Source organism: Tursiops truncatus, chromosome 13, assembly GCF_011762595.2.
Source record: "Tursiops truncatus isolate mTurTru1 chromosome 13, mTurTru1.mat.Y, whole genome shotgun sequence".
NCBI classification, from domain to species: domain Eukaryota; kingdom Metazoa; phylum Chordata; class Mammalia; order Artiodactyla; family Delphinidae; genus Tursiops; species Tursiops truncatus.
The window spans coordinates 5,652,882-5,680,526 of NC_047046.1; the positions used below are offsets into that span (position 1 = coordinate 5,652,882).

Below are 27,645 nucleotides of genomic sequence, written 5' to 3' on the forward strand. Positions count from 1 at the left end.
AGGCAGCGGGACGTCTCGTGGGGCATGTGAGCACAGGCCGGGGAGGGCTGGGTTCCCAGACGGCGTGGCTTGGTTGCCACCGACCTGGGTTTGAATCCTGGTTCTGTCCCTTTGTACATTGGGCCTCCCCTGTGCGAACCTCAGTTTCCTTGCCTGTCAAATGGGGCAGTAATAGGGGCCACACAGGCGTGAGGATGAGGTGGGGGGAGGGATGCAGGCTCCTGGTTCGCTCTGTGGCCAGACTGCCTGGGTTCACATCCCGGCTGTGTGACCTTGAACAAGTCACTTCACAGCTCTGAGCCTCGGTTTCCCCATCTGGCAAATGGATACTTCATCTGTCTCCACCCCTAAGTTGTTGAATGGCATTAAGGGGGCTAATGAATGGTCCCTGCTCCACCCCTCACAGACAGGGTGACCTTGGACAGGTCGTGGAGCCCCATGGAGCCTCAGTTCTCCTGTCCATTCAGGGAGAGCAGCCCACACATTGCCTTGGAGAAAGCCGTGACACACCCGCAGGGGCCTCAGGTGGGCAGGTGTGGGGAGGCTCCGTCAGTGTAGACCACAAGCTTGCATTAAGTTAGTTACATCTTGGTCTCCATCGGTTTTTCTTTTCTTCCCTGTTGAGAGCCCTCCTATTTTATAGAAGTGAAACTCCAGCGACGTGAGAAGGGTCCCTCCCCAGCCCCAGCCTCGGTCTGCATTTGGACCTGGGCTGCAGTCCCTGGGGCTTCCCCAGTGCGTGCCTATTTCTGCCCTGTCCCTCACCAAGCCTGGGCCAGGCACCCCGATGGTGCCTGGCGTGGCTGGGGGCCGGGTGCACAGGGCTGGCTCTCCCGCCAAGGGTGGCAACTGTCCTGTGTTTGTAAGTGACACCGGATGCTGGGCCAGTGGCTGGCTCGGGGCCTCTCCTCTGAGGCCAGCAGGAACCAGTGGGGAATTCCCTGGTGTCCAGGCTGCCCACTCCAGCTGCCCGCTGTCCCACTGTCCTCAGGCCTCTCCTGGGGACCTCGGGAAAGGCCTGTGCAGCAGAGGATCCCACGCATGTCCCTTTGCTGCCCCCAAGCCCTCAGTGCCCACCTGGGTCAGCCACAGAGCTATGTTGTTGCCACCACTACCCTGCCCTGAGGGTCTTGGGGACTCGATCCCCCATCCACAGAGAAAGACAGTCACATGTGGTGGCTCAGACCAGAGGTCGCAGAGGAGACCCTTGCGGTGGAACTGTCCTGCATTGTTGGTGGTGGCTACACGAATCTATACTGAGGTAACAGTGCATAGATCTACACACACACACACACACACACACACACACACACACACACTCACAAGTGAGCACATGTAAACCCCCGAGATCTGAATAAGGCCAGTGGCATCAGTGTCAGTTTCCTGGTTGCAGCTATCGTAAGGATGATACCGTTGGGGGGAGCTGGCTAAAGGGTCCACGGGATCCAGCTGTGTTATTTCTTACAGCTGCATGTGATCTAAAAAGAAAGAGAGCACAGGCTCTGGGGCCTGGCTGTCCTGGGTTTGATCCCAGTGTGCTCCTTTGTAGCTGTGTGAATTACAGCAGCTGGCTTAACCCTGCAGTGCCTCAGTACTCCTCATCTGTAAAAGGGGGGTCGTGTTTGGTACCTCACAGGGCTGGCACGAAGATTAGATGTGTTGATTCATGCTAAGTGCCTGGGAAGGTGCTGGCGCGTGCTGAGGGGGAGGGGTGCTGTCACCCGTACTATTATAACCCTGATGTGCTGGCTGTAGTGTGCCCCGCGCTATCTCATTTCATACCGAAATCAGCCATGGGAAGGGAGCGTGCTGTGTGAGCCCCACTTCTCAGAGGATGACACTGAGGCTCGGGTCAGGTGACCCACTCAAGGGCACACGGTTTGTAAGGGCCGGAGCCGGGACTCAAACCCCAAGCCAGAGCCTGTGTGTGGAGGTTCTTTCGCTGGGTGACCCTGGGGAGGTTGTTTGCCCTCTCTGAGCCTCGGTCCCCTCCTTCTTTTCTCCCCACTTGTCAGCTAGACAGGGCGCTGGGCTCATGACCTGTGAAAGCCAGAAAGCCTAGACTCTGGGCCCCTTCCCTCACTTCCTGGGCCCACCCAGAGCTCACACGTCTCAGTCACCTCCTCTGAGGCCTGTCTTTGCAGCCCCAAGGTGGGACTTGTTCTCAGCTCTGTCTGTGGGCTCACTCCTGGGGCGGCTGACTTCGCCTTTACTCTGAGCACTTTGACCTCCTTGCTCTGTCCTGTGGGTGCAGCCGTACCTCCTGCTGTTCCCTGTGGTAGGTACTGGTTTCCCTCGGACTCCTTCCTGCCTCTAGCAGTGGTGAGAAGGCCTTTGGGGTGTAACCAGCTAACCCTAGAGTGAGCTGGGTTATCTCCGTCGGCACTCAGCGTGAGAAGAGCATCTCTGTCCGGCCGAAGCTGACCCGAGGGTAGACGCTTCTCCAGGGGCTCCTGGGAGAGGGTCAGCAGATGGTTGTGCCCCTTAGAGCCGGCTGGTAGCTGAGCGTGGGCCCTTGGGCATCTCAGGAGGTCCAGGAAGGTCCGGGAAGGGGCTGCCTCAGGATTCTGGAGGCTTTCAGAGCACCCCAAGCTGGAGACACGTGGGTGTCTGTAGGACCCGGGGTGGGGGTCTGAGCTGCTGAGAGGGGTTCCACCGTCATGTTGGAGCGATGGAGGCTTGTGTTGGCAGGGAGGACATCAGTCACAGCTGAGCGTCTCAGGTTCTGGCTTTGCTGGGCAGAGCCTGGAGGGGCAGGGAGTTGGGTGGGGGGTTAGGGGCGTTCCAGCCCCACGAGCCTCTTTGCTGTTTCTCAGAAGCCCCGATCATGGTCCTGCCTCAGGACCTTTGTACTTGCTGTGCTCTTCTTGAGATGCCGTTCTATGAGATCTTCACAGCTTCCTCTCACTGAGCCTCTGCTCACATGTCACCTCCTGAGAGAGGCCTCCATCATCACTCCTGCCACCTTGCCACTGTCATCACCTGGGATTTACATATGTCCATCAGCCGTGCCCCCCCAAACCCTCCAGGTGGGATTTTGTTCATCTTGGTAACCGCTGTGTCCCTGGCACTGGGCACGTAGTAGGTGCTTAGCAAACAGTTGTTCCTGACTCAGTGTCCCCCACAAGCTGTGGACCTGGGCCTGTCCCCTCGAGGTGAATGGGGACAGATATGCACACCTGCGAGGGCTCCGACTAGGGAGACCCAGGCCCCTCGAGCTGGAATTCATGGTGAGCTCACCTCCCTGCACCCCAGACGTTCTGCTCCCAGGGGTTGAGAATGCATTTGGGGACATTCTTGGAAAACTAGAGTCCTTGGAAAAGCAGTAATTGTATGTTTGCTCAGGAATGCCCTGTAGGAACCCAACAACCATGCCCAGAAAGTCTGCACCTCCTAGGTAGTCAGAGAGGTGGGGCTGGTGAGCAAGGAAACTGGTGGTGGTGGGGGGCCCTGAGGGGTCCAGGGTACAGGGGAGGGGTGCTGACAGCATCTGCTTCATGTGCTGAAGACTGACCAGGTGGGGCGGGCATTCTGCACAGCTTAAGATATTGAGTCCTTCCAACACCCCTGCGATGGGGGCCCTGAATCACCCTTTCCAGATGAGGCACAGAGAGGGTAAGCAGCTTGCCCAAAGACACACAGCCGCAGGCACTCAGTACTCAGAGGCGTAATAGGTAGTGGTGCATGTACACGCTGCTGTATTTAAAATAGATAACCCACAGGGACCTACTGTATAGCACAGGGAACCCTGCTCAATACTCTGTAATAACCTAATGGGGAAAAGAATTTGAAAAAGAACAGATACATGTATATGTGTAACTGAATCACTTTGTTGTACACCTGAAACTAACACAACATTGTTAATCAACTCTACTCCAATATAAAATAAAAAGTTAAAGAGAATAGGTAGTGGCATTTCCTGTGCAGTCGTTCCTGTGCGCAGGGCGCCACTCAGGTCTTTGAGATGATTTTATTTCACCCTCAGAGTCCCTTTGGCCATCCCTGTCTCACAGGACAGTGGCACAGCTGTAGAGAAGGCAGGATTGGAACCCAGGTTCTGTGGGGGCCCCTCCTCAGAGCAGGTGCTATTTTCCAGGGATCTGGCTCAGACCTGGGAAAGGGCCCACTTCCCAGTATGCCTCCGAGGCCTGGAGATGCCCGAACTCTTTAGGAAGGCTGGGAGTCGGTTTCTCAGCGCAGCTCTGAAGCTGGAAGGCAGGAGGGGCTGCCTCCTACCCCCCCAGTCGTGGATTTACATGACAATGAGCGCTTTGTGCCTGGCTCCTGCCTCCTTCCCAGGCTAATAACATAATTCCAGGCCTGTGACGTCATAATGGCCCTTTCTGTGCCGAGGTGGGAGGCTGGGCAGCTGTGTGAGCGTCACCAGGGGTGGTGATTATCAGGGGGCAGAGGCTCTCGCCTTCCAGGACCCCCTTTCATCCTTCAGGAGGTGGGATTTGCTCCCATTTGACTCAGGAGCAAACTGAGACTCTGGGGTTTGTGTCCTTCCCCGCCCCCCGCCCCCCAACAGTGCGGAACCACTTCTTGGCCTGTGAAGAGGGAGTGAGTCATCAGCGGTGGGCCCTCTCCTGGAGGCGTGGGTGTGAGAGCGTTCTGCTTCCTCTAAACGGGAGGGAGGCCCTTGTGCCCTGCTCAGAGAAAATGGGTTCAAACCCTGGGCATGTGGCCTAACTCTCTGCGCCTCAGTGTTCTCATCTTAATGCGGACTGTGCTGGGCCTTGGCTGTCAGGCTGAACAGGGAGTGAGCTCTCAGTAGGCGGGCAATCAGAGAAAAGCTGAGGCCAGTGTAGTGGGGTGAACGGAGGCCCCCCAAACACATGTGCACCTGGTAATACCCAGCCCATCTAAATGTGACCTGCTTTGGAAAAAGGGTCTTTGCAGATGTGTCTTGAGATGAGGTGATCCTGGGTTACCTGGGTAAGCCCTAAATTCAGTGACCGGTGTCCTTATGAGAGACAGAAAGAAGAAGAAGACACACAGAGGGTGGTCGTGTGACGATGGGTAGAAACTGGAGGGATGCGGCCACAAGCCAAGGGATGCCTGGAGCCACCAGGAGCTGGAAGAGGCCAGGAAGGATCCTTCCCTAGAGGCTTTGGAGGGTGTGGCTCTACAGACAGCTTGAGCTCGGACTTCTGGCCTCCGGAGCAGTTAGAGAATAAATTTCAGTGGTTTTAAGCCACCCGGATTGTGATTATTTGCTTACAGTGGATCTAGGGAAACTCATACCGCTGCCCTGCCGGTGATCCCCAGTCTTTGGAGGTTGGGAGAGCTCTCCCTGGGAGGGGTTTGCGTGGTGCCTTTCCCCACCCAAGCCTGAGGGCCCAGGACAAAGTGAGGTGGTTGGGTGCCCAGCGGTGTGGGGAGCCCCATCTGAGGAGCCTGGAGCCAGCCTCCCACAAATTCCAGAACCGCCCACTGCCTGCTGCTGCCTCTCCCGCCCCTAAGGAGGAGGCCCAGGACCTGGAGGCTCCCTGGTTCCACGCTGGACCCTCCCCAAGCCCAGAATGCCCATTCCCCACATGCCTGGCAGCTCACCTAGTACCCAGATTGCAGCCATTCCCCAGCAAGCTGCCTCATTTGCCAGGTGCCCTTGAGAAATGGGTACACCAAGGCTCAGCGAGGGCGGGCTACCTGGAGAAGGCCACACAGCCCCTCGGTGGTGGTGACGGCCTTCAGAGTCCCAGTCATGGCTAATGGATGGGCTGGCATTGCAGCTCCCAGGAGGGAGGGATCAGAGTCCTGGGCCACTTTGAAAATGGAGCAGGCGGTGTAGATGGGCATCGGTTTCTGGGACGCGTTGGCCCCGTGTAGATGACACCCTGAAATCTGGCTTTACGTAGATCCTGCCTTGGCCTCGGTTTCTCTGTTTACACAGTGGTCTTTGAGCTTCAGCCCAGAGCCTGGAATTTTGCTCTTAGAGTGTTTGTAGATATAACAAGCATTTATTGAGCGCTTGCTGTGTGCAACATGCTGGGACTCAGCGATGGACAAAACAGATGTGGTTCCTGCTTTCATGGACCTTGTATTTGGGCTTGTGGGGGGATGGGAAATAAGGCAGCAGGACTCTGGCAACAAGGATTCCAGGTCCTGATACGGGCCGGGGGCTGGGGTGGAGGCAAGGATGCTGTCTGCCTTCCCCTTCTGAGGCCTGGGGTCGGTGGTTTGCGGCAAGCTTTGGGTGCTGGCTGGTTAGACATGGAGGTGGCCGCGGCCCATCTGCGGTGATCCGTGGTCACCTCCAGCTGGCAAAACTTGACCTGGACCCGTGAGCAGTGATGTTGGGTGTGCCACCTGGAGCCTGGTAGGGTAGATAGGTCTCCCCCAGCCTGAGCAGGATGGCAGGGGTACAGAGGTTATGGGGTCCCATCACACATTGGATAAGAGGTGGATGCTGGAGAAGGCTTACCTGGGTTTGCATCCAGGCTGTGCCACTTGCTTGCTGTGTGACCTCAGACAAGTTACTTAGCCTCTCTGTGCCTCAATCTTGCCTCTCAGGGCTGTTGGGATGATCAGATGAACCGATGGCAGCGAGCAGCGTGTTAGGGATTGGCTGTGATCATGAGCGCGAGGTGCTCACCTTGGATCTCCTGTAGTGACTGCTGAGAACCTGGGAGCTAGAAGTCGTGTTTGTTCATCTTTCCCTGGCCGCGTTCCTATCTGTGGGACATTGGACAGGCTTCTTCGCTCCCAGACCCTCAGGCTCTCTGTCTTTGAAATGGGAGCCAGCGCAAGTCTGTGGCCGCATGGAGGCCGGGAGGAAAGGGATGGTGGAAGGTAGCATTTATGGGGTTGAGGGGGGTGGGGTCAGGATCTCCACCTGCTGGTTCAAGCCTTGGCCACCTTCCAGGCCAGGAGCAGCTGCCCGTTTTACAGCCCAGGGAACTGAGGCCCCAGCGGGAATGGGACCCATGGCACGCCTGTAGGGGGGTGCAGCCCGCGTGGCCTCCTGGCTGCAGACAATGCCTGCCTTCTGACCTGGCTGGGGCTGCTGGGACCTGCTCAAGCGGCCTCTGTTTATCAGCACGTTCAGTTCAGGAGAGCAGATGTTCAGAGAGAGAGAGAGAGAGAGAGCGCGCGCGGCGGAGAGAGGGAGACAAGTGCACTCGGGATGTTACTCCAGAAACTGAGGCTGGAGGCTAAATTTACTGCGCAGGGCAGTGTGGGTGGGGTGTGCCTGCGGCTGAGGAGTGACCCAGATCTGAGTCAGCCAGGAGGGGCACCTTTATCTGCAAAGCCACTGTCTGCTGTATCCCCATTAGAGCCACTGACGGCTCAGGACTGGGCTGGGAGACGCCACTTCTTCTGGGTGAGAGACAGGGCAGGCGTGTCCCAGGCTCCTTCCTCCTACGTTGAGTCTGGCCCGGGCTCCATCTCATTTCTCCTTGCCTCCTTCTGGCTGGCTTTAGACCTCTCCCTACCTGTACAGGTGAGGAGACCAGAGGGCGGAGGAGATCTGATTCTGGGGAGAGATTTCATGGGGCTTAGAAGCTGGGCTTTCGGGTGTTGCTATCGTAGGTCTCTTGGTTGCAATTGTCAGACTCCCTGCTTCTCCTGTATTTAACACAAAAGGCTCAGGTAAGCTTCAGGCAAGGTTGGATCTAGGGGCTCAGGTGACGAGGTGCTTTTCCTTGTCCAGTCCCTGGTAGCACAGCCTCATCCCAGCTCAGCGGCCCCAGTGGAAGGTAAGCCTGTCGTTCCCCGTATTCCAGCAAGTCTTGGGAATGAACTTTTATCAGCTCAGCTTGAGAGTTAAGCCCCTCCCAAATCAATCACTGCAGCTGGTGCTGGTTGGCCAGACCTGGGAGGCGGGGTCAGCCTCCCCCAAGGCCAGGAGTGAGGGCTGCAGGAGGGTTGGTGGCCCAAGGACAATGGGGTTTGGTTTGCCATGGACAGCTCCATGTGTTGGAGATAAGCCAGTGCCCCTTTCACAGCCAGTGTGTGTCCTGTTGGGGTTAGGGTGGTGTCACTGATGGGTAAGTGGCCCAGCCCCTCTCATTCCCTGTTGTCATTAGGGGCCTCCCGGGCCCCGCCTCCGGCCTTTGCCCAGGCCAGACACTTGCCATCCCCCCTCCGTGAAGCTCCCCGGGCTTTGCTGGACCCTCTCTTGTGGCTCCCAGCTGACCACATGTCAGAAGCCACAGGTCACATCCTGGCAGTGCGAGGGCTGGATTTGGATGTCAGACTGATTTATTGCATTGGGTTTATAGTCAGTATTTTTGTTTGTTTTTTTTTTTTTTTGATGTGGACCATTTTTAAAGTCTTTCTGGAATTTGTTACAGTATCGCTTCTGTTTTACGTTTTTGTTCTTTGGCTGCACGGCAGGCGGGACCTTAGCTCCCCGACCAGGGATCGACCCCACACCCCATGCATTGGAAGGCGAAGTCTTAACCACTAGACTGCCAGGGAAGTCCCCGAGTCAGTGTTTTTTTAAATAAAAATTGCAAATTGAGGGATGTCTGAAAATCAGACTTTCTTCTCCTGAAAGAACTGGAAGCTGTGATCCCCTGGGCCACCCCCTTCCTGTGCCCTTTCACACACACACACACACACACACACACACACACAGCCCCACCTGCCCCTCCTTGTCACGGCCCCAGCCTGGCCTGAGGGTATTGCAGGCCAGGCTGGTGGATGTGCACAGCCCTCCTTTCTCTTTCCGCCTCCCTACTTCCGGCCTGGGACCCTCCGCCCTGGAGCCTTTTTGCTTCTCCTCCCTCCCTGGGGCGCTCTTGCCGCTCCTGGGCAGGGAAGCAGTTCGCTGTCTGGAACTCCTGGCTGCAGGGCTGGAAGACCTTTTGAATTCCTGATCACTCCTCCGTCATCAGAGACTCAGCAACGAATGCCCTCGAGCTAATTCAGTGGCCTGGTTGCGTCCACATTTGGACAGAGCTGATCAAAGTGGATCCTTTCTCCCTCGGCCTGGGCGTCTGGGTGGCAGCAGGGGCCTCCCAGCCAGGCCTGTGGGAGGTGGGCCTACAGGGGTCCAGACTGGTAGTTTGCTGGGGGTCCGGGATGGGGGGGGTGGGATGCATGGGAGGACGGTAGGTGAGTGGGTGGGCTCCCGGCCTAGAGCAGCTATTCTTAGCAGCAAAAACATTTGTCCTTGTTCACATGTGGCGGAGGACGTCCCCCAGAGATCTGCCCTGAAATATTAGGGATGACCCCATAAATTCTTCGGAAAGCCGTCCTTGAGGGCTTGTGTGTGTGGAGGAGGCGTTTCCGGCAGCTGCACAGCTGTGGACACGTTTGCCAGATGTTGGTGCAGGGGAGTTGGTGGGAACCCAGGGGCTGCCGCCCTCACCCTCGGGGTCTCTGCACTGGCTGTGAGCCATGGGGTGGAGACTGCAGTCCAGCGGGCATTGAGAGAGCTGCTTTGGGCCTGGCCTCAGGTTTCAGGGTCCAGGGGCCCATCTCAAGGGGCAGAGAGTTTCTGGTCAGCCCTTCCCTGGGTCCAGGCCATATGGTTGGAGGCGGCTGGTCAGTGGAGACTTCTGAGGGACCAGCGCTGTGAGACGCTGGTCTGCGGGCCCAGTTGTGCCCCGTGGCCATTGGGTGCTGAGGTGAGATGGGCTGAGACCGCCCTTTGACTGTGGTCCCTCCCAGCCCTTGGCTGTGAGGGGCTGCTGAGTGCTAGGCAGCGCCCTTGGCCACACTGTCTTTTTTCATGGGGGCCGCTCTGACAGTGGGAACCACCACAGGGCAGCTGGGTGCTCTTAGCTAGCAGTCAGGGAGTCCTCCCTGGAGGAGGTGTGTGTGTGTGTGTTCAAAATTTAAAGAAAAAAATTTTAAACTGTGGCACCACACACATAACAGAAAGCTGACCATCTCGACCATTTTTAAACGTACAGTCCAGTAGCGTTCGGTACGTTCACACTGCTGTGCAACCATCCTCGCCAGGACTTTTTTTATCTTGCAGAGCAGGAGCTCTGTGCCCATTAAACACGAGCTCCCCCGTGCCTCCCCCGGGCCCTGGCACCCACCCTTTTACCTTCTGTCACCCTGACTCCTCTGGGCGCCTCATCTGGGCGGAATCTACAGTGTTTGCCCTTTTGTGTCTGGCTGATTTCACTTAGCAGAATGTCAAGCGCTGGGTTCTGTGGCCTCTTTTCTCTTCAGTTGTTGGTTCAGTCCGACCCAGGCAGCCAAGTGGACGGACCCAGGACCCCAGCCCCTCATCCTTTAGAATCCCAGGGTCCTCCTGGGGACCCCCTTCATAGGCGCACCCCACATCCCAGCCTCAGGGCAGGGGGTTAATCGGTTTGCCCAGGTCACACAGCCGCCGCCCAGACACCAGCCTCTTTTCTGTGTCCCGTCCCCCCCTCCACCGCTTCCCTCTGCAGAGAAAATTGCCGTTTGGAAGGCCAGATGGAGGAGCCGGGTCTAATGGAAACCACGTCCCTCCCGGGGTGCCCAGAACTTAATGAGGAAGAGCCTGGAAAAATCCGGCGTAATGTTTGTGAAATACCCCAGAGGGAGGTCGTGTCGCAAGGCAAGGGTTCTCGTGCGGAACCCTGTGACCTGGTGTGCCAGGAGGTTTGTCAGGGCTGTGGTTTCTCTCTCAACCTCTCTCTCTCTTCCTTTTAAAATTAAAAGGGGAAAAAAGAAAAAGAGTCACAGAGGAAGTGATTTTGAGCAGCTCTTGCCCTGGCAGGGAAGCTGGGCCGGGAGGCTGAGCTGGCCGCAGCCCAGCGGACACAAACGTACCAATTAAATTGGAAACAGAAACGGGCCTCCTTGACAGCTCCAACCAGCGCCGCATCCCTGCTTGCTTTGGGAGGGGGCCTGGGCTGGCGGTTTAGGGCATCAGAATGATGCCTGGCAGCTTTCTGGCTGTGTGACCTTGGGCAAGTGAGTTCACCTCTCTGAGCCTCGGTTTCCTGATCTGTTGAATGGGGATGATCATGTTTGGTGACGGAAATCAGATTCTTCCGGTGAGTGGGAGCCTGTGGATGAGGTAGAACCTGCCGGTAGCAAGGGGCGGGTATGAGGGACCTGGGAGAGTTTCTCGAAGCAGAATCGGTGGCAGGGGGTGGGCGGAGGTTCTCCCAGTGGCTGGGGATCCTTTTTCAGGGAGGTAAGAGGTGGGGCAGGTGCTGGGGGCGTGTTTTTCCCTGGAAGGTTTTTTGTTTTCTTTTTCCTTCTTCTTTATTTTTTTTTATTGGCCGAGCTGTGCAGCTTGCAGGATCTTTGTTCCCCAACCAGGGATCGAACCCGTACCCCCTGCAGTGGGAGCGCAGAGTCCTAACTACTGGACCGCCAGGGAAGCCCCTTCCCCGGAAGGTTTGATGCAGGATGTGGCGTTTGGGGGTCTCTCCTCCACGGCCTCCCAGCCAGGCTGCAGCGGCATTTCTGTCGCGGGACCTGGCTGTCCTGGTGCAGCTGGAGCCCGTCCCCCCTGCATGGCCCCTGGGCTCAGTGCAGGCCACTGTGCCCACCTCCTCAGACGCCTGGACCACGTGGGCCAAGCGACCCGGCTGAGGAGGGTGGAGTCTGGCCATTGCAGCACCAGCCTGCTGACCCTCTCTGGGCCTCAGTTTCCCATCTGCAACAAGAGGGCAATGAGTGAGACGTTGTGTAGACAAGGTCTCAGGGCTGAGAAGAGCAGCACCCCCTTCTCCTTGTTTCCAGACTGCGAGGGCCTGCTCACCCTGGGAAGCACCCTCTGCTTTTTCTGTTTTCAGGTGTGGGTGTCCCTGGTCTCACCTCCTCATTAGGGACTCACTCTACCGTTTGGTCGGCTCACCTCCCGCAGCCTCAGTTGGCTCATCTGCAAAGTGGGGATAGTCAAGGTCACTACCTCTGCCAGTGACATCATCACTGCCGTGGCTGCTTACCTTGCCTGTCTCCCTCCCTCGTCCCAGTTTTTGGAGCAGCGCAGGGTAGTAACAGCCACAGCTCTTGTTCTGGGGACTCATTTATGGGTGTTGAACTTCCCGTAGATCTTTTCCCAATGAATCCTCTTTCCACTGGCCCTTGGAAGAGAGTTTTACAGATGGGACAATAAAGCCCAGAGAAGTCGGGACTGCGCCCAAGGTCACACAGCTACGTCGTGGCAGAGTTGGGATTTGAACCCATTTGGTCACTTTCCACACGTAGCAACGCGCGGGCAGGAGGTGGCTTGGTGGAGGGGGTACATGTCTAGGGTTAGGGCAGCCTGCTGGAGGGCACCACCTTTCCTTAGTGACTGAGGGGCTGTGACAGCTCACAGCCTCCAGGGCTCCTACTATGCATGTGATACCCGGTGGGGCTGAAACTGCAGGTCAGGAGCTCAGACTGGGGGCGGGGAGACAGCGGGTCAACAGACGGTGGTGGTGCATGGCGTTGGGCCCAGGGGAGCGGCGGGAAGAGAGAAGCTTGCGGGAGCCCAGGCTGGCAAGTTAGAGTTGGGGTCGGGTTCTCGGGAAGTGATGGTGGAGGTGAGAGCTCCAGCCAGCCAGCCAGGCCGGACGGAGAAGGGGAACTGAGCCCTTGGCCTTTGAGTACCGTTGGCCTGGCTGGGGATAGAAACGAACATAGCTGACCAGGAGAGGGTGTGTCCATCCCATGTGGGTAGCTCCTGCCCGCCTCCAGCCGGTCGTGCCCCTAAGTGATTTTGTTGTAGGAAAAAACACACACGATTTACCATTGGAACCATATTGAAGTGTACGGTTCGTGGGCATTGAGTAGAGTGAGTGGTGTGTCACCATCACCGCTATCTCGTGCTGCAACATGTTCATCCCCTCAAGGGGAACCTAATAACCATGAATGGTCGCTCCCCTTCCTCCCCTCCCCCAGCCCCTGGCAGCCACCAGCCCGCATCTGACTCAACGGATCTGCGTCTTCTGGACACTGCACATAGATGGCATCATTCAGCGTGTGGCTTGGCATGGTGTTTCCATGGTGTATATGCCCCTTTTCACGGCTAAATACTATTCCAGTGAATGGATGGGCCGCGTTCTGTTTATCTGCTCGTCAGTTGATGGACATGTGGGTTGTCTCTATGGATACGTTTTGGCTGTTGTGAATAGCACTGCTGTGAACATTCATGTGCGTTTTGTCTCGTCACCTGTTTTCGTTTCTGGGGCTGGATGTCTGGGAGTGGAATTGCCGGGTCCTATGGCGTCTCTGTGTTTAGCTTACTGAGGCGCTGCCAGACTGGTTTCCGCAGAGATTGCACCATTTTACGTCTCCACTGGCAATACGCGAGAGTCCCTGGTTTTCAGAGAAGCCAGACGTTGGGGTTTTTCTGTGAAATCCTCTTCATAGCGCCTCGTGCTGAGCTGGCCTCTGGGGCCTGGCTGAGCTGGGTGGGGAGGGGGAAGCAGGTCCCTGGAAGACTGCCCGGCGGGAGCAGATCCGGGGTCTGGGCCACAGTCTGGGCCCACGGGAAGCTGTTGTTCTGGCTGTTGCTTGGCGCATGCGTGTGGCGTGATGGCTCGTGTTACCCGGGGTTGTAGATCCCTTGGCCACAGGGGAGATGTTTCTGAGGCTGGAGTGGGCTGGCTTTTCTTTTCTCCTTTTCCCCAGGAGGGAGGGGTGCTGGCTATGGCTTGAGGAGGAGAAGTGGTGCCCCGGGGAGGATGGGCCTTGAGTCCCTCCCTTTGCGCTTCTGGAGTTCGGGACCAGAGGCAGTTTTCCCCAGGGATTCTGTGCCCAGCAGCCTGGGGCTTGGGGAGCACTTGTGTGGGCTTGGGCCATGGGGAGGACGGTGCTTCTGTGTGTCCCCCATGGTGGCTTGCAGGGAGCCTGACGTGGGGGGATATTAGTGGAATAAAGACACGCTTGGCTCTGGGGGTTGGTTAAAAAAGTAAGACCAGAAAACCCCTGGAAAATGGAACAGTTAAAATGATATGCATTGGTTGATTAGCCCATCCATCCATCCATCCTCCATCCATCCATCCATCCATCTGTCCTCCCTCTCCCTTCCCTTTACCTCTCCTTTATCCATCCATCTCTCATTCATCTTAGCATCAATCCTTCATCCGTCCATCCATTCTCCCTTCGTCCGTCCATCCATCCATTTCCCAGTGAGCACCTGGCTGGGCGCTTTCCCTGTTGGGACAGACCTGTCACTGGATGTCAGCTCTGACTGGCAAGCCTTTTTGTCTGACTGGTTCGCTGCTGTAGCTGCAGTGTTTGGAACAGTGCCTGCCCATTGTAGATACCCAAATAATTTCCTGATTGGCCAGGATGTGTGGAGACCCCATTGGCATGGGTTTGTTTAGCTTGGTCCCAGCTTGCGGGGGGCAGGTGGCACCTCTGTGGGCAGCAGCCTGAGTTGGCTCTGAGTATGGTGACCCTCAGCTACTCCAGGCCACCGCCCCTCAGGCAGGGCCAAGGACAGGCTGTGAGTGGGGTCCTGGCTCCTCCTTAGGGAGCCCAGTGACCTCTTTGCCAGGTAAGGGGCAAGGAAGCTGGTCTTCCTCCTTTAAGAGAGTTAGGATTACAGGTGGGTCAGCCCTTTTATGCACAGAGGCCTGCACCCGTGGCTCCTTGACAGGGGGCGCAGCTGAAGTTTCCTTGAGTGCAGAGATGCCAGGGGCAGGTTTGATATAGGAGACCCTTCACATCACCCCTGCCCAGAGGTGTGGCATCCTTCCCATCTCACTTGGAGTGAAAGCCCCATGTGACCTCCGCTCTCACCATTCGGGTCCCCCTGCTGTTCCTCTCCCACCTCAGGGCCTTTGCACTTGCTGTCCCCTCTGCCTGGAACACCCTTCCAAGACATCTGCTGGTTCCCTCTCTCCCCTCCTCCACAACTTTGCTTAAAGATGCCTTCCGGTGAGGCTGTCCCGGACCACCCACTTTAAAACTGCACCTCACCCCCCATCCCCTGCCTACCCACCTCACGCTTCTGTTTTTCTCCATAGCACAGATACTGTCCACCACCCTATAATTACTCCCGTCTCACCCAGTGGAATGTCAGCTCCGCGAGGGCGGGGAGTTTGGGTCTGTTATTCTCTGCTGCGTCCCAGCTACCTGTCCCACAGGAGGCGCCTGTAAAGCGTGGTTGGCAGCGGGCAGCAGCCAGGGCAGGGGGCAGGAGCTTTGCCTTTGCCCCGGTCCATGTGGGCCATACAGGCTCCGTGAGCCAGGCCGGGTGAGGCTCCCCACGCCACTTCCCATCTTCATCTTCTGACTTAGTTCAGAGCTGGGCTCCCGGGCGTCTCTTCTGTGCCGTGAGCCCCTGCAGAAGGTGGCCATCAAATGCTTGGCCGGTCCCCGATTTTTACAGCATGCCAGAAGCTAGAAACACAAGGTGGGAGCAGTCAGCTTCATCCTAGCTGCTGTCTCCGTAGCAGCTTAACCTCACACCCCAGCACTGCTTCTGTCCTCAAGTCCTGCCCCATCCGCCCTCCACTGCCCCAGGGCTGGCCTCCGGGTCTCCATTCTCCTCGGGCCAAGCCGCCTGACACCTTTTTGTTTAGTAGATATTTATTGGGTGCCTACTTTGTGCCAGGCTCTGGGATATAGCAGTGGACAAAGCAAATATTTATTGAGCACCTATTGTATTGGGTTAAATGACGTCCTCCCCAAATTCACGTCCACCCGGAACCTATGAGTGTGATTTGATTGGGAGAGAGGGTCTCTTGCAGATGTAATTAGTTAAGATGAGGTCACACTGGAGAGCGTGGGCCTTAAATATAATTGGAGTCCTTATAAGAAGGGCAAGCATAGGCACATGGGAAAAAAGGCCACGTGAAGATGGGCAGAGATTGGAGCAATGGGGCCTCAAGGAAACCTGGAGCCGCCAGGAGCTGGAAGGGACAAGGAAGGATCCTCCCCTGGAGCCTCTGGAGGGAGTGTGGCCCTGCTGACCCCTGGAGTTTGGACTTCTGGCCTCCAGGTCAGTGGGAGGATCCACTTCCGTTGTCTTTAACCATCCACTTTGTGGCGTTTTGTCATGGCAGCTCCAGGAAAATAACACACCTACTGTGTGCCAGGCACCACGCCCCTCATGGGGGGTCAGCAGCCAATTAAAACATTTAGGGAGCAGCTACTGCACGTCAGACACTGAGGAGACCGGCAGGGCCCCTGCCCACAGGCTCCCAGCACACCTGTGTGTCCCTGGCCCGAGACAGGCTGGCTGGGGTGGGGTGTCGTAGACCGTGTCCCCTCTGTGGGCCTGGCGGCCACTCGAGCGCCGCGGGGGATTCTGAGGAGCGCGCGGGTCAGCGCTGGCAGCTGACCTTAAATTCTGAAGCTTCCCCACCTGCCACAAGTCCCAGCGTCGGTCCGGTCAGTTCCAAGAAAATGTCAGGCGTGTGCAGTGCAGACAGCTCCCCTTTCATCTTCCTGGGCTCAGGTCTGAAGGCTCCCAGGCACATTTCAGCTTCCGTTCCGGCCCCTTAGCAAACGCCCCCTCCGCCTCCCCGTGCCCTCAGAGACATCCCAGCCCCAGTGGCTGTAACCCCACCCTCCCCGATCTGAGCCTGGCTGCTCAGACTCGGAAAATCTGTGGAATGTGTCTTGGTGTGGCCTCCCTGGCCGTCTTGCCTGGGGCCCGAGAGGGGATGTCCGGGCAGGACGGAAACTTCCCCCCCGGAAAGAGGCCTCTGCCCAGCAGGGTCAGGGGATGCAGGTGTGGCGGGCTCCAGCCTCACCTCGTGTTACTGGCGCTCACCTCCGCCTGACAGTTTCGTTCGTTGAGCACCTGCTGTGTGCCCGGCGCTATGTTAGGCCCTGCAAGGCAGACACAGAATCACAGGCAGTGAGCTTTCTCCGTGGATGGAACACGGGCTTGGCAGGCTTGTGGGGTGCTGCCGAATCAGACCCACAGCCTGTGGGGCTCTCCCAGGGTGGCTGCGTGGCCCTGGCCGTGTGCACGGGTGCTCCCAGCATGGGCTGGGCCTGCAGTTGCAGCCCTCCTCCAGCCGGCTCTGTGGGCCCGTGGTTTTTGGTTTGGATATGCGAGGCCCGGTGGGGCTTGCGGCGTCCCCGTCCTGTGGGACTCGGCAGCATCGCATGCCACCTGGCAAAGCCGGTCCTTAACCTCGCCAGAGCGCTCTCTCTTCCCCGCGGAGCCCTGACGTGGCTGAGTTTGCCTTATTGAGCACCTGCTGTTTACCAGGCACCCTTCACAGGTGTGCTGTCCTCCTGGGTCCGTGGAGCGAGGACATGCATGTTCCCTGTCTACAGTGGAGGAAACTGAGGACAGAGCCCCGAGGCACCTTGCCTGAGGGGGGAATGACAGGCCCCTGTCCCTGGGGGGCTGCTCGGCCTCCCTCACCCCCAGAGCAAGATGTGTCTTTGGCTGGCAGGCTCCTTCTCGACTTGCACGCCGTCTGCTGCTGCTTCTCTGTTCCTGCTATCCCGATCCCACTGGTGCCATCTCGTGCAGGGACACTTGCGAGAGCCCCCAGGCCTCTGGGTTACACACTCGCTCTTCACGGCGCCTGCTTGTCAAACACCCCGATCCTTTCTTCTCTCCCTCCACCACCTTCCGTGGCTCCCCATTGCCCTTTGAACAAAATCCATCCTTTCCATGGTTCGTGGGCCTTGAATGACTTGATGAATTTCTCAAGCACGAGATGCCTGGTCTCATCTCCGGGGTCTTGCTCAGGTGGTGGCCTCTGCCCGGAGCCCCCTCCACTTCCCCCTCCCCCGGCTGTGTCTTGTTCACGCTCCAGAAAGTTCTCTCTGCCACCCCCTCGCCCTCCCCAAGGCTTCCAGAGCCCCCAGCCTGCTCTCAGAAGTCACTATTTGCTGGTTGTCTGCAGTCCGCCGGGGCACCGAGACCCTCTGTGGCCTGGACGCTGCCTCGTTCACTAGCCTGGAGCTCAGCTCACAGTGGGGACCCCAAAGGGTCTGGAGATCAACGGATGTCCACCACCCTCTCCTGACCCCAAAGCTCCCAGACCCTGCAGTGATATTGGGGTCCCTGTATCGCACTCCTGCTCTGACCTGGATCCATTTCTCAGAACCCTTTTCAGCCGAGACCAGATCCAGGAGCCCCAACGTCGCCCCAAGGATTGCTCGCATCCTCTCCTACCCTTGTCTTTGATGAAGTAATGTCATATTTTTTCCTGGCATGCACCTCCAAATGCTGCTGATGAGGTCAAAGCTTAATCCCCACCCCTGCCCCGCCGTTCACAGTGTTATGCAAACACCACTTTTATCTAGTTTCGAAACATTTCCGTCATTGCATGGTAACCCTCATACCCATGAGTCGCTCCACACCCCTCCATCCCACCCCCCGCCCTCGGCACCCACCGGTCTGCTTTCTGTCTCTGTGGATTTATCATTCTGGACATTTCCTATACGTGGAATCATAAGGTGTCTGTCCTTTCGTGTCTGGCTTCTTTCACTTAGCGTCGTGTGTGCAAGGTTCATCCACGTTGTGACATGTGTCAGTGCTCGGTTCTTTTTTATAGCTGAATCATATTCCGTTGTACAGATAGACCACGTTCTGTTTCTTTCTCCACTCATTGGTTGATGGGCACTTGGGTTGTTTCCACCTTTGGCTATAGTGAATACTGCTGCTGTGAATACCTTGGTTTGTTTCAGTCTCTGTTTTCCATTCTTTTGGGTATATGCCTAGGAGTGGAATTGCTGGGTCCTACGGTAATTCTATGTTTAACATTTTTAGGAACTGTCAAACTGTTTTCCTAAAAATAATTTTTTTTTTCAAGTTGGCAAAAAATATGGCTAAGGTTGGGGGCGATAGAAATGGAGCTTATTAAAATAAGCTCGTGGTGAATGCAGGAGGTGCAAGACCCCCAGAGTCCCCTGGCTTCGGGGACAACCTGCACACGAGGATGCTGGGCCGTGGAGCTGGCGGAGTGATCCTCTGACAGGTGGGTGGTGGGGGCATGAACCCCGAGCTCGGCGGTGGACACTCTGTGAACGTTGAGGTCGTGGGAAGCCAGGCCTTGGCGCGAGGAGGGTGGGGAAGTGGCCGAGGATTCTCCAGGGCTGCTTTGAAAAGGTGTCACTTCCCTGGCGTCTGGAGCCCACATGCAGTGCACGCCGTGAGCATCTTTCCGGGGCTGCCGTCCCTCAGTCGGCCTTTCATTAGGCAAAGGAGGTTAGAAATCTGCTGGTAAATTAGACTTCTCACCGCCTCATGCGATGCGAAGTCACATAGCAACTTGGAAGTTGCGCGTGGTGCCCTTGGAAAGGCAAGCAGATTGGGCTTCTCTCTGCCCAGGTGCTGCTCTCTTCCTCTTGCAGAGAGCGGGCAACCGTTTAAAACCCAGAGAGAGGGCTTCTCTGGTGGCGCAGTGGTTGAGAGTCCGCCTGCCGATGCAGGGGACACGGGTTTGTGCCCCGATCCGGGAAGATCCCACATGCCGCGGAGCGGCTGGGCCCGTGAGCCACGGCCACTGAGCCTGTGCGTCCGGAGCCTGTGCTTTGCAACGGGAGAGGCCACAACAGTGAGAGGCCCGCGTATCGCAAACAAAAACAAAAAAACCCGAAAAAAACCCAGAGAGAGGCCGGAATAGAGCTGGCTTTGCTGCATCAGACCACCAGGGTCTGCTGGGCTTTGTGATGAGCTGGGACACAGGGAATTCTGGGACAGGGCCCAGCACTGGTGGCCACAACTGACCCCTCTCCCAAGGCCAGTCTCTTGTCTCTGGGCTGCCGGAGGGCTGCCGCGTTGCTCTTGGTGGGGACTGGCGGGGGCAGCTCTGCCTCCCTTCCATGTCCACAACATCACTGTGACCGGGCTGCAGCTACTGCAGTGACAGAACTAGTGACTGTAGTAACAGTAGCTCCCATTTGCTGAGCAGGACTGTTCCCACGTTCATAAGAATTACGCAGTGCACCCTGTCGCGGTGTCTGGGAAAAGTCCACGTGGGCTTTTTTCCTGAGGTGGTCATAGGTGTGGCAGTTTGGGCTCTGGAATTCTTTGGCTTTGCAGTGTTGGAAGGATTGACAGCACCCGATGGAAAGGTTGCCTCCTTTGTGACTCCCTCCTTCTCTGGGTGAGTCAGAACTTTTGATGGCAAAGTGACAGAAAGCTGGGTTGGGCTGGCAAAGGCAAAACACACAGAAGGAGTGCCTTGGCTTCCCTAAATGAAGAAGCAGCTTTGATCTGCCTTCAGGCATGTCTGTATCAGGACCCAGCTGTGCTCTCTCTACCCTTCAGATCTGCCTTCCTGGGCGTATGGTCTCGGGTAGGTCCCTGCCAAGTGGTGGTCCCCGAGAGCGCCAGGCTTTCACCCTCCTGGCTTACAGCCCCAGTGGATAGTGCCTGTTTCTGGTTCCTTCTCAGAGTCTCAAGACTGACTCTCATTGGCTCAGATTGGGTCAGATGCCCATCCCTGAACCAATCGCTGGCCCAGGGGCAGCAGGAATCTGATTGGCCAGGCCCAGATCACATGATCACTCCTGGAGTCTGGGGAGGGAAGATGGTTGCTAAAAAAAAAAAGTCGAATCTACTGTAGCAGGAGATGGGGGTGGGAAGTGGGATGCAGTCATGGCCCCCAGGTGGGAGGGAAGGGGGTCTTGTTCTTCCTTTGACCACCATGATCTCAATCCTCCCCCCCAATATCCCTCCACATCAGGCCTCCAAAGGGCAGAGGTTTAGGGCGTCCACGCCCTTGAAACAGTTGTCAGTGGAGGGCAGGGCGATGAGGGACGTTGTGATGAAAGTACAGGGAGCTGGGGGTACACATGAGATGCAACCCCAGCCCGAGAGGGAACGTCACATGGGGCATCCAGGTGCCGGGCCCCTGCGCCATCTTGGATTCTCCTTAGCTCCTGGGTGGCGGGTGTGAGTGGGGGGTTTGCACATGGCAGGGGCCTGATGGACACCCCTTTTCTGAGTGGCTGAGTGTGGAGGAGCCCTGAGACCTGCCCGGCTTTCAGCCCGGGCCTGGGCGGCGGAGCCAGTTATAACCTTGGGCAGGCTGCATTGAGCAGTGGCTGGCGGAGAAGAGAGAGAAGGGTCCTGGGGAGGTTGGGGCCCCCCGGAGATTTCTGGGCAAAGGCCCCTTCTGACCAGGGGCTCTCTTGCTCTCTTGACTTGAGTCCTTTCTTCTTCCTGGGCCTCAGTTTCCCCATCTGTAAAGCCAGTGGACTCCTTCCATCATGGACACATGAGTGCTTTCTTCCCCGTGGACAGCATCCTTTGCCTGCCCCTCCGGGAGGCACAGGGGGCCCAGCCGGCTCTCATCCGTGTCCTCGGCTGTTTCCCCACTGTGGCCCTCGGGCTCCCAGTCGCTTCGCTCTCAGTTCACGTCCGGGCCAACCTCACATCTGTCCTGCTCCCCCGTCGTAGTGTCACTCACCCTCCCCAGAGGGTCACTGGGAGGCCCAGGCAGGCCCGACCTTGCCCGGGGTTACACGGTGACCTGTGTTCTGCCCGAGCCGACCCTGTTCACCGCCATCACCCTGGACGGGTGTACGGACTTTTCCCCTACCGGGACAGCAGTCGCCTGCCTGAGCTGCCAGGTGCTTTCGGGGAACCTTGCCCTGGTGACTCAAACTGGCAGAGGACTTGGGGTGGGGTGGGGTGTGCTGAGGGTGCTTGGGAGCCATGGGGGGGTTGTGGGGGCAATGCCCGCAGAGTTAGAGCTCCCGTGCCTGCTGAACGAGGGCCTTGGCGGCGGGGAGGACACGGCTGTCACCGATGTGGCTTGTGCCGCAGCTGCTGGCCTGTGGCTTGGAGAGGCCCCAGACACCACGTGGCGTCTCCCGCTGCTGTCGGTGGGCACGGAGCTTGCCAGTGGCATGGAGGGGGGTCCCGGAGGACCCTGTCTGCTCTCTCTTCCTCACAGGGGCCACAGGAAGGACTTGGGGCCCCGCCAGGGTCTGCAGGGAGCAGCCGCCCTGGGACTGATCTCGCTTTTGCTTTTCTGGTCTCACAGGTGCCTGGGACAGGGTGGCCCTCGAGCAGATGACGGAGACTGGCTTTTAATCCTCAGAGACCATTGAGAGGGAGCTTACAGGGGCCCACGAGCCCCCCTGGACGCCCACCACCATGTCGGGGTCCACGCAGCCCGTGGCACAGACGTGGAGGGCCACCGAGCCCCGTTACCCACCCCACGGCGTTTCCTACCCCGTGCAGATCGCCCGGCCACACACGGTAAGCGGCACAAATATGCACCTGGGGTCACCTTTGGGGCCTTCTCTTGTCCCTGGGTTCCTATTTCTCCCCATCGTTGTGTGAGTGGCGGGGCGGGGGGGGGGTGGCCTGCTGGGGAGGGAGCGGGCGTGCCCTTGGTCAGCTCTTTCTTTTTAAAAAAAAATGTTTTGCTGCGCCGCATGGCCTGTGAGATCTTCGTTCCCTGACCGGGGATCGAACCCGTGCCCCCTGCGGTGGAAGCATAGAGTCTTAAACATTGGACTGCCAGGGAAGTACCGTTGGTCAGCTCTTCCGAGCTGCACCCCACTCTGTCCACCTCCTAGCGGGGGCCCCCTTTCCTGACTTTATCTCTAGTTGCATGTGGCCCTGAGGATGAGGCTTGGTTATGTTCTGTATCCTCAGGGGCTTGCCAGAGGGCTCTCGGGGTCCTGGGCCTCCCCCGTTTGGCCTCCTGGCTGCTTGGTGAGGGACTGTGAGGGTTGCAGCTGGGGTCAGAGCTTGCTGTGCCGGCCCCTGTGTGAACACGCCTGGATCTGTCCTGCTTGACTGGTGTGGTCCCTCCTAAGATGCGGAGAGGAAGTGGCATGGTAGGGCTTTTCTACCTTCCACGAGCGAGATGTTTCTGCATATGAGCCCAGCGGACCAGCCTGAGGGTGTCCCAAGAACAGTGACCTCTTGAGGATTTGGGCCCCCAAGATGCTTTTGAGAGCCAGCTGTGATAAACGGGCACATTCTGGATGGGGTCGTGGAATCCTCACAAACAACCCGATGAAAGAGCACCTTGCATTATCGTCCCATTTCGCAGATGAGGAGACTGAGGCCGGGAGGTTAAACGATAGGCCTCGGGTTAAATCACCGTGAGAAGGCAGTCGGCTTCCGCTTCAGGACTCTGAGCCCCTGTGAAATGGGTGACTGTTTACTGATCACCTACTGTGTGCCCAGGGCCGAGGACCGTGCTCCTGGGGGTCCTTTGCTGTGATGTGTGGTCAGCAGCTTTATCATAATCACAATCACAAAAGTAAGCATTGTCGTCGAGTGCTTACTACAGGGTGAGCATTTTGTTTATGCCCTTTACGTATACAGTTGCACTCGCTTCTCTTTATCACTGAAGTGAGGGTACGCGTATGCTCTGCACTTGGTAGGTGGGGAACATTTTGCAGGTGAGGAAACAGGACAAGTCGCTTAGTGATTCTGAGCCTCGGTTGGTCATCCATAGAATGGAGTAATGAGAGCATCTGTCTCCTAGATTCTCCCGGGGATTAAACGTGATGATCTGCGGAAGGTCCTCATGACAGTGCCTGGCAGACACTCAGCCAGCTGTGTCCACTTGCAATATTGTCACTGTCACTGCAGCTGCTTGGAGGGGCTGCCTCCCCTGGGGGCTCCTGGCGGTTGCCTCTGGTTTCTCTTCTTTCTCGTCCCCTCCTGCCAGATTCCTACCCCGCTCCCACTCCCTCCCCAAGGGCCCAGACTCGGTTAGTCCTTGAGTCCTTATGGCCCCTGCCGTCCTGCAACCCCCCCATCCTTTGCCCCAGCTGGGCCCTCTCACAGTCACGTGGAGTCAGCAGCTGATCTCAGACACCGCCCGCACTTTTCCCGCTGGGCTGTCAGTGATGCAGGATGGGGCCGGGTAGGACCCAGTGGTCACTTCCTCCAGGCAGGGGGCTGACGCCGGGGGTGGGCAGGGGCCCTGGGTAGCTACGAGGCAGGGCATCCTTATCCCGTGTGGTGGCAGCAGTGGGGCCCCACGTCCTGATCACCCTGCCTCGTGCTTGGGCGACCCAGCTGGGGGCCCCTGCTTGTTACTGGAAAGGCAGGAACAAGAATTCTAGGCGTCCTGGGGGGGGTCTTGCTCTCCTGGGCATGTGTCCGGGGCTGGAGCCACTGTTCTTTGGCTGGTGAGAGGTGAGTGTTGGGACTGTAATCTGGAGGTCCCCCTGCAGCCCTGTGCCCCCTAACCCCTTACCGCCAGCCCACTGTACAGGCAGGGTTTGTGAGATGCCCCCATTTTGGGGGGCAGAGGGTTTTTGGAAGACAGAGGGCGGAGGAAAAGGGAAAAAGGCGTGGAAGGCAAATGCCCCATCCAAGGGCCAGGTGGGAACCCAGCTCCTTGTACAGTAGTTGAGGCAGGTCTGCTGGGCTGAGGGGGCGGGGCCTGGACCCCGTGACCTGTGACCTTCCTGGGACTCAGCTCACTCCCGTACCTGCTCCCAACAGGCTTCCATCCAGGGTGGCACCTCCTGGCCCTGGAGGCTTCTTCCAGGGTGTCTGGGCATGGGGCTGCTTTGATGGCGAGTCCCCCCCGCCCAGCGCCCAGAAGAACCTCCAGATGTGGCTTTGAATCCCTGTTCCTCCAACTCACCTTGTGACATCTGGCTGCTCGCTTAACCCCGTGGGGGCAGCCCCAGTTTTCCCAGCTGCAGTATGGGTGTTGTGGGCCTAAGCATCACTGGCGGATGTTTGCGAGGTGCCCGGGGCGGTGTCTGTACGTGGCAGCCGCCTCTGTCCTCCTGGCGGGGTGGCAGGAGACCAAGGAGGCTCTGCACTCTGAGAGGGGCGGTGGGAGCCGCCTTCTCTGCTGGCCTGTACCTCAGCCTGTGTCATGTCCAGGCTGCCTGGTGTGTTATGCCGGCGCAGATGGAGGGCTCAGTTCCAGGTGTGCTTACCCTGACCCAGCCTCAGGCACACTCCGAGCCTCTCTTCATGGTGCCGGTACGCATGGCTCGTTCAATCCCACCTGCTCCACCCTCGGAGCCTCTCTGAGCCCTGTTCTCTCCTTCTCTGTGGTCTCGGCTTCCCTCGCTCACAGTATCAGGACCCCACATCTTTCCCTGAGGGTCCTGGCGGGCTCCTGGCACTGAGGGTCTCCCAGGATTGAGGGTCGCAACACATCCTCCCCTCCTTGTCTCCTTTCCAGCTTTCTAGAGCCCAGCTCGATTCTGCCTTCTCTCCCAAGCCCCGCGGGACCCCCTGAGCTCTCTCGAGTTCCTGCAATCTTTGCACTAAATGAATGTGTTAAATAAAGTCCAAAGACACGGGAATCGATCCCAGCGCCACTCCTGCCTGCTGTGTGGCCTTAGGCAAGTTACTTAGCCTCTCTGTGCCTTAGTGTTAGAAGGGCTTTTCAGAGCACAGACTCTGGAGCCAGACCGCTGGCATTCATATCCTGCTTCAGTGACTTCCTAGCTGTGAAACTTTGGATGAGTGGTCTTACCGCCCTGTGGCTCAGTTTCCCCATCAGTTGAGCGAGGGTAGTTCTAAGACCCTGAGGATCAAGTTAGTTGACACGTGCAGAGGCCTCTGCACAACGCCCGGGCTGAGTAAGCGCGACTGATACAGTGCAGTGTTGATGACTTTGATGCTGCTGCTGTCATGACGACAACGTGCCCACTAGTATCCTTTTGCGAATGGCCCCCAGGGTACACTGTGGGCTTTTCCTCTGGAGGAGGGACTGGCAAACCTTCTCTGTAAATATTTCAGGCTTCTCCGGCCACTCGGTCTCGGTCACAGCTACTCCAGCACTGCTGCCATCCTAGCATGAAAGCAGCTCAGCCAGCACGTACAGGGATGGCCGTGGCCGTGTGCCAGTGACACCTGACGAAACAGGCCGAGCCTGGCTTTGGCCTTGGGCCCCGTTTGCTGACTCCTGCCCTAGATCAGTGCTTATGAGGCTCTCTGTGGGAAGGACCAGTCTGTTTCATTTCCAGTTTGTCACAAATGGATACATGGTCCTTCCGCACGTGACGCAGTTCGCGGGCACGGGGATGGGTCTAGGCCGAGGCCAGCAGGACTGTGTTGGCCGTGCGCTCAGATGCCGCGGTCCCGTCAACAAGCTCTCAAGTAGGAACTGAATCCTCTCGTCTTCGGCGCTCCCCCCAGACCAAGGGTCAGGGACGCAGGAGCCTGCTTGGGCCACGTACATGTGTGAGGGCAGCAGGTGGGGTTGGAATGTCTTGTTAACATGGGGAGGGTTCTCGTGTTGTGAGACGTGGCTGGCGGTTTCTAGCCTGAGCGCCTGGTGTCTTCAGGCTCCTGTGACCACAGTGAGCCCCACCTTCGGTCTCTCTTGGGGTCTCCCCAGTTCTTGCCTTCCTGTAGACATGCAGGCACCCTTGGTGGTCCCTGGACTCAGAGCCCTGGGGTGGAGATCAGTGTGGACACCACAGAAACGGCCCCCAAGATGGTCCTTGGAGGGACCGTGCTAATGAGGTCATCCTGCTTGCTTCCCAGACTGAGAAACTGAGGCCAGAAGGGTTCATGCAGTGGCCGCCCATGCCCCTGCCTCGGGAGCCCCAGGGGCCGTGCGCCTTTTCCCGCCTCTGTTGGCAGTGGTAGGCGCCGTCCTGCCGGGGCCCTCTCCCAAGGGATTGGACCGTCTGCCTCTCTGCTGCTTTGTTCATTTTGCTTTTGTGTGAGAGGGAATTTTCCTCCCAGCATTCTGCAGTGCTTGCCGATTTCTTCTCACACCTCTGCATGCGTGTGCATACCGGATCTGTGCCTGGCAGCCGTGCCGGCATGATCCCAGAAGCTGCCGCCCCCTCCCTCCAGCCCTTTCTTCTTGTTCCGTCATTAGCACCCGGTGCCTCGTGCACGACATCGTGGAGTGTGGTGGAGGGGGGAGGCTGAGTCCTCTGTCTTCTGGAAGCTGCCCTCAGTCTTCAGGGAAACCCTTGGAGAGTTAAGGGGGATGCTTGGTTGGAGACACAGAGGCCACCTTCCATCTGGGTCAGGCATCCATTTCAGTTTTCTTTCTTTTTTTTTTGGGCGCGCCGCGCAGCGTGCGGGATCTTAGTTCCCCGACCAGGGATTGAACCCGTGCCCCCTGCAGTGGAAGCGCGGAGTCCCAACCACTAGACCACCGGGGAATTCAGGCATCCATTCCACTGATGAAGAAACTGAGGCTCAGAGAGTTTAAGGGATGGACAGATACCTCTAGCCCGAGGCCGGGCAGCTTCTTGCTTCCACATCGGGCTGCCCAGGAAGGCCCTTCCCTCATTTCCAGCCTCTGAGGTTGACAGGATCCCTCTTGATTCTAGTTACTCATCCTCTCTCGCCTCCAGCCTCCCAGCCTCTTACATGTGTTTGTTTTGGAGGGTCTGAAACACATACATTTCCAACACACCTACGTGGTATCATCTAATTCTCTTTGCAGAAATAACTGCTTAAAAAAAAAAAGCCAGACAGCAAAAGAATGACTAGATTTTTTTGGAAAATTGGGAGAATTAAGAAGGGTGCCAAGAAGAAAACAAATCACCTACAATCCCACGCTTTCCCAAGCCTTACTCGTGTCAGACATCACTAATTGATTGCCACCCCACAGTATAACTGGGTGTTCTCTGCAGGCACAACTAATCGATTTGGATTGGTACACATAGGAAGCCTGTCCTGTTTTCTCCTTTGAAAGGCTTCTCTTTTCGCTCTTTCTTTTTTTTAAAAAAACATTTTAACATGTCTCAAATCAGGGTGTAGTTGCTAATCGGGGTACATCGAATTTGTTAGTGTTTAGTTTTTCCAAAGATGGCAATGGGTAATGGATGGCATATTACTGAAGAAGGCATGTTTTGCCTGGAGTTTATTCTTCTGACTTTGAGCTATGCTTGCCTGTGTGACAC

The 27,645-nt window shown here is 57.4% G+C and overlaps 1 protein-coding gene across 1 annotated transcript in view; it reads left to right on the top strand.

Moving 5' to 3' along the window:
- The window catches only part of NCOR2 (nuclear receptor corepressor 2), a 221,843-nt gene that overhangs the window by 47,989 nt on the left and 146,209 nt on the right, over nt 1-27,645 (top strand). Inside the window, 1 exon segment of the mRNA XM_073789935.1 lies at nt 21,816-22,033. Coding sequence (XP_073646036.1) covers nt 21,929-22,033 — 105 coding nt within the window. The 5' untranslated portion in view covers nt 21,816-21,928.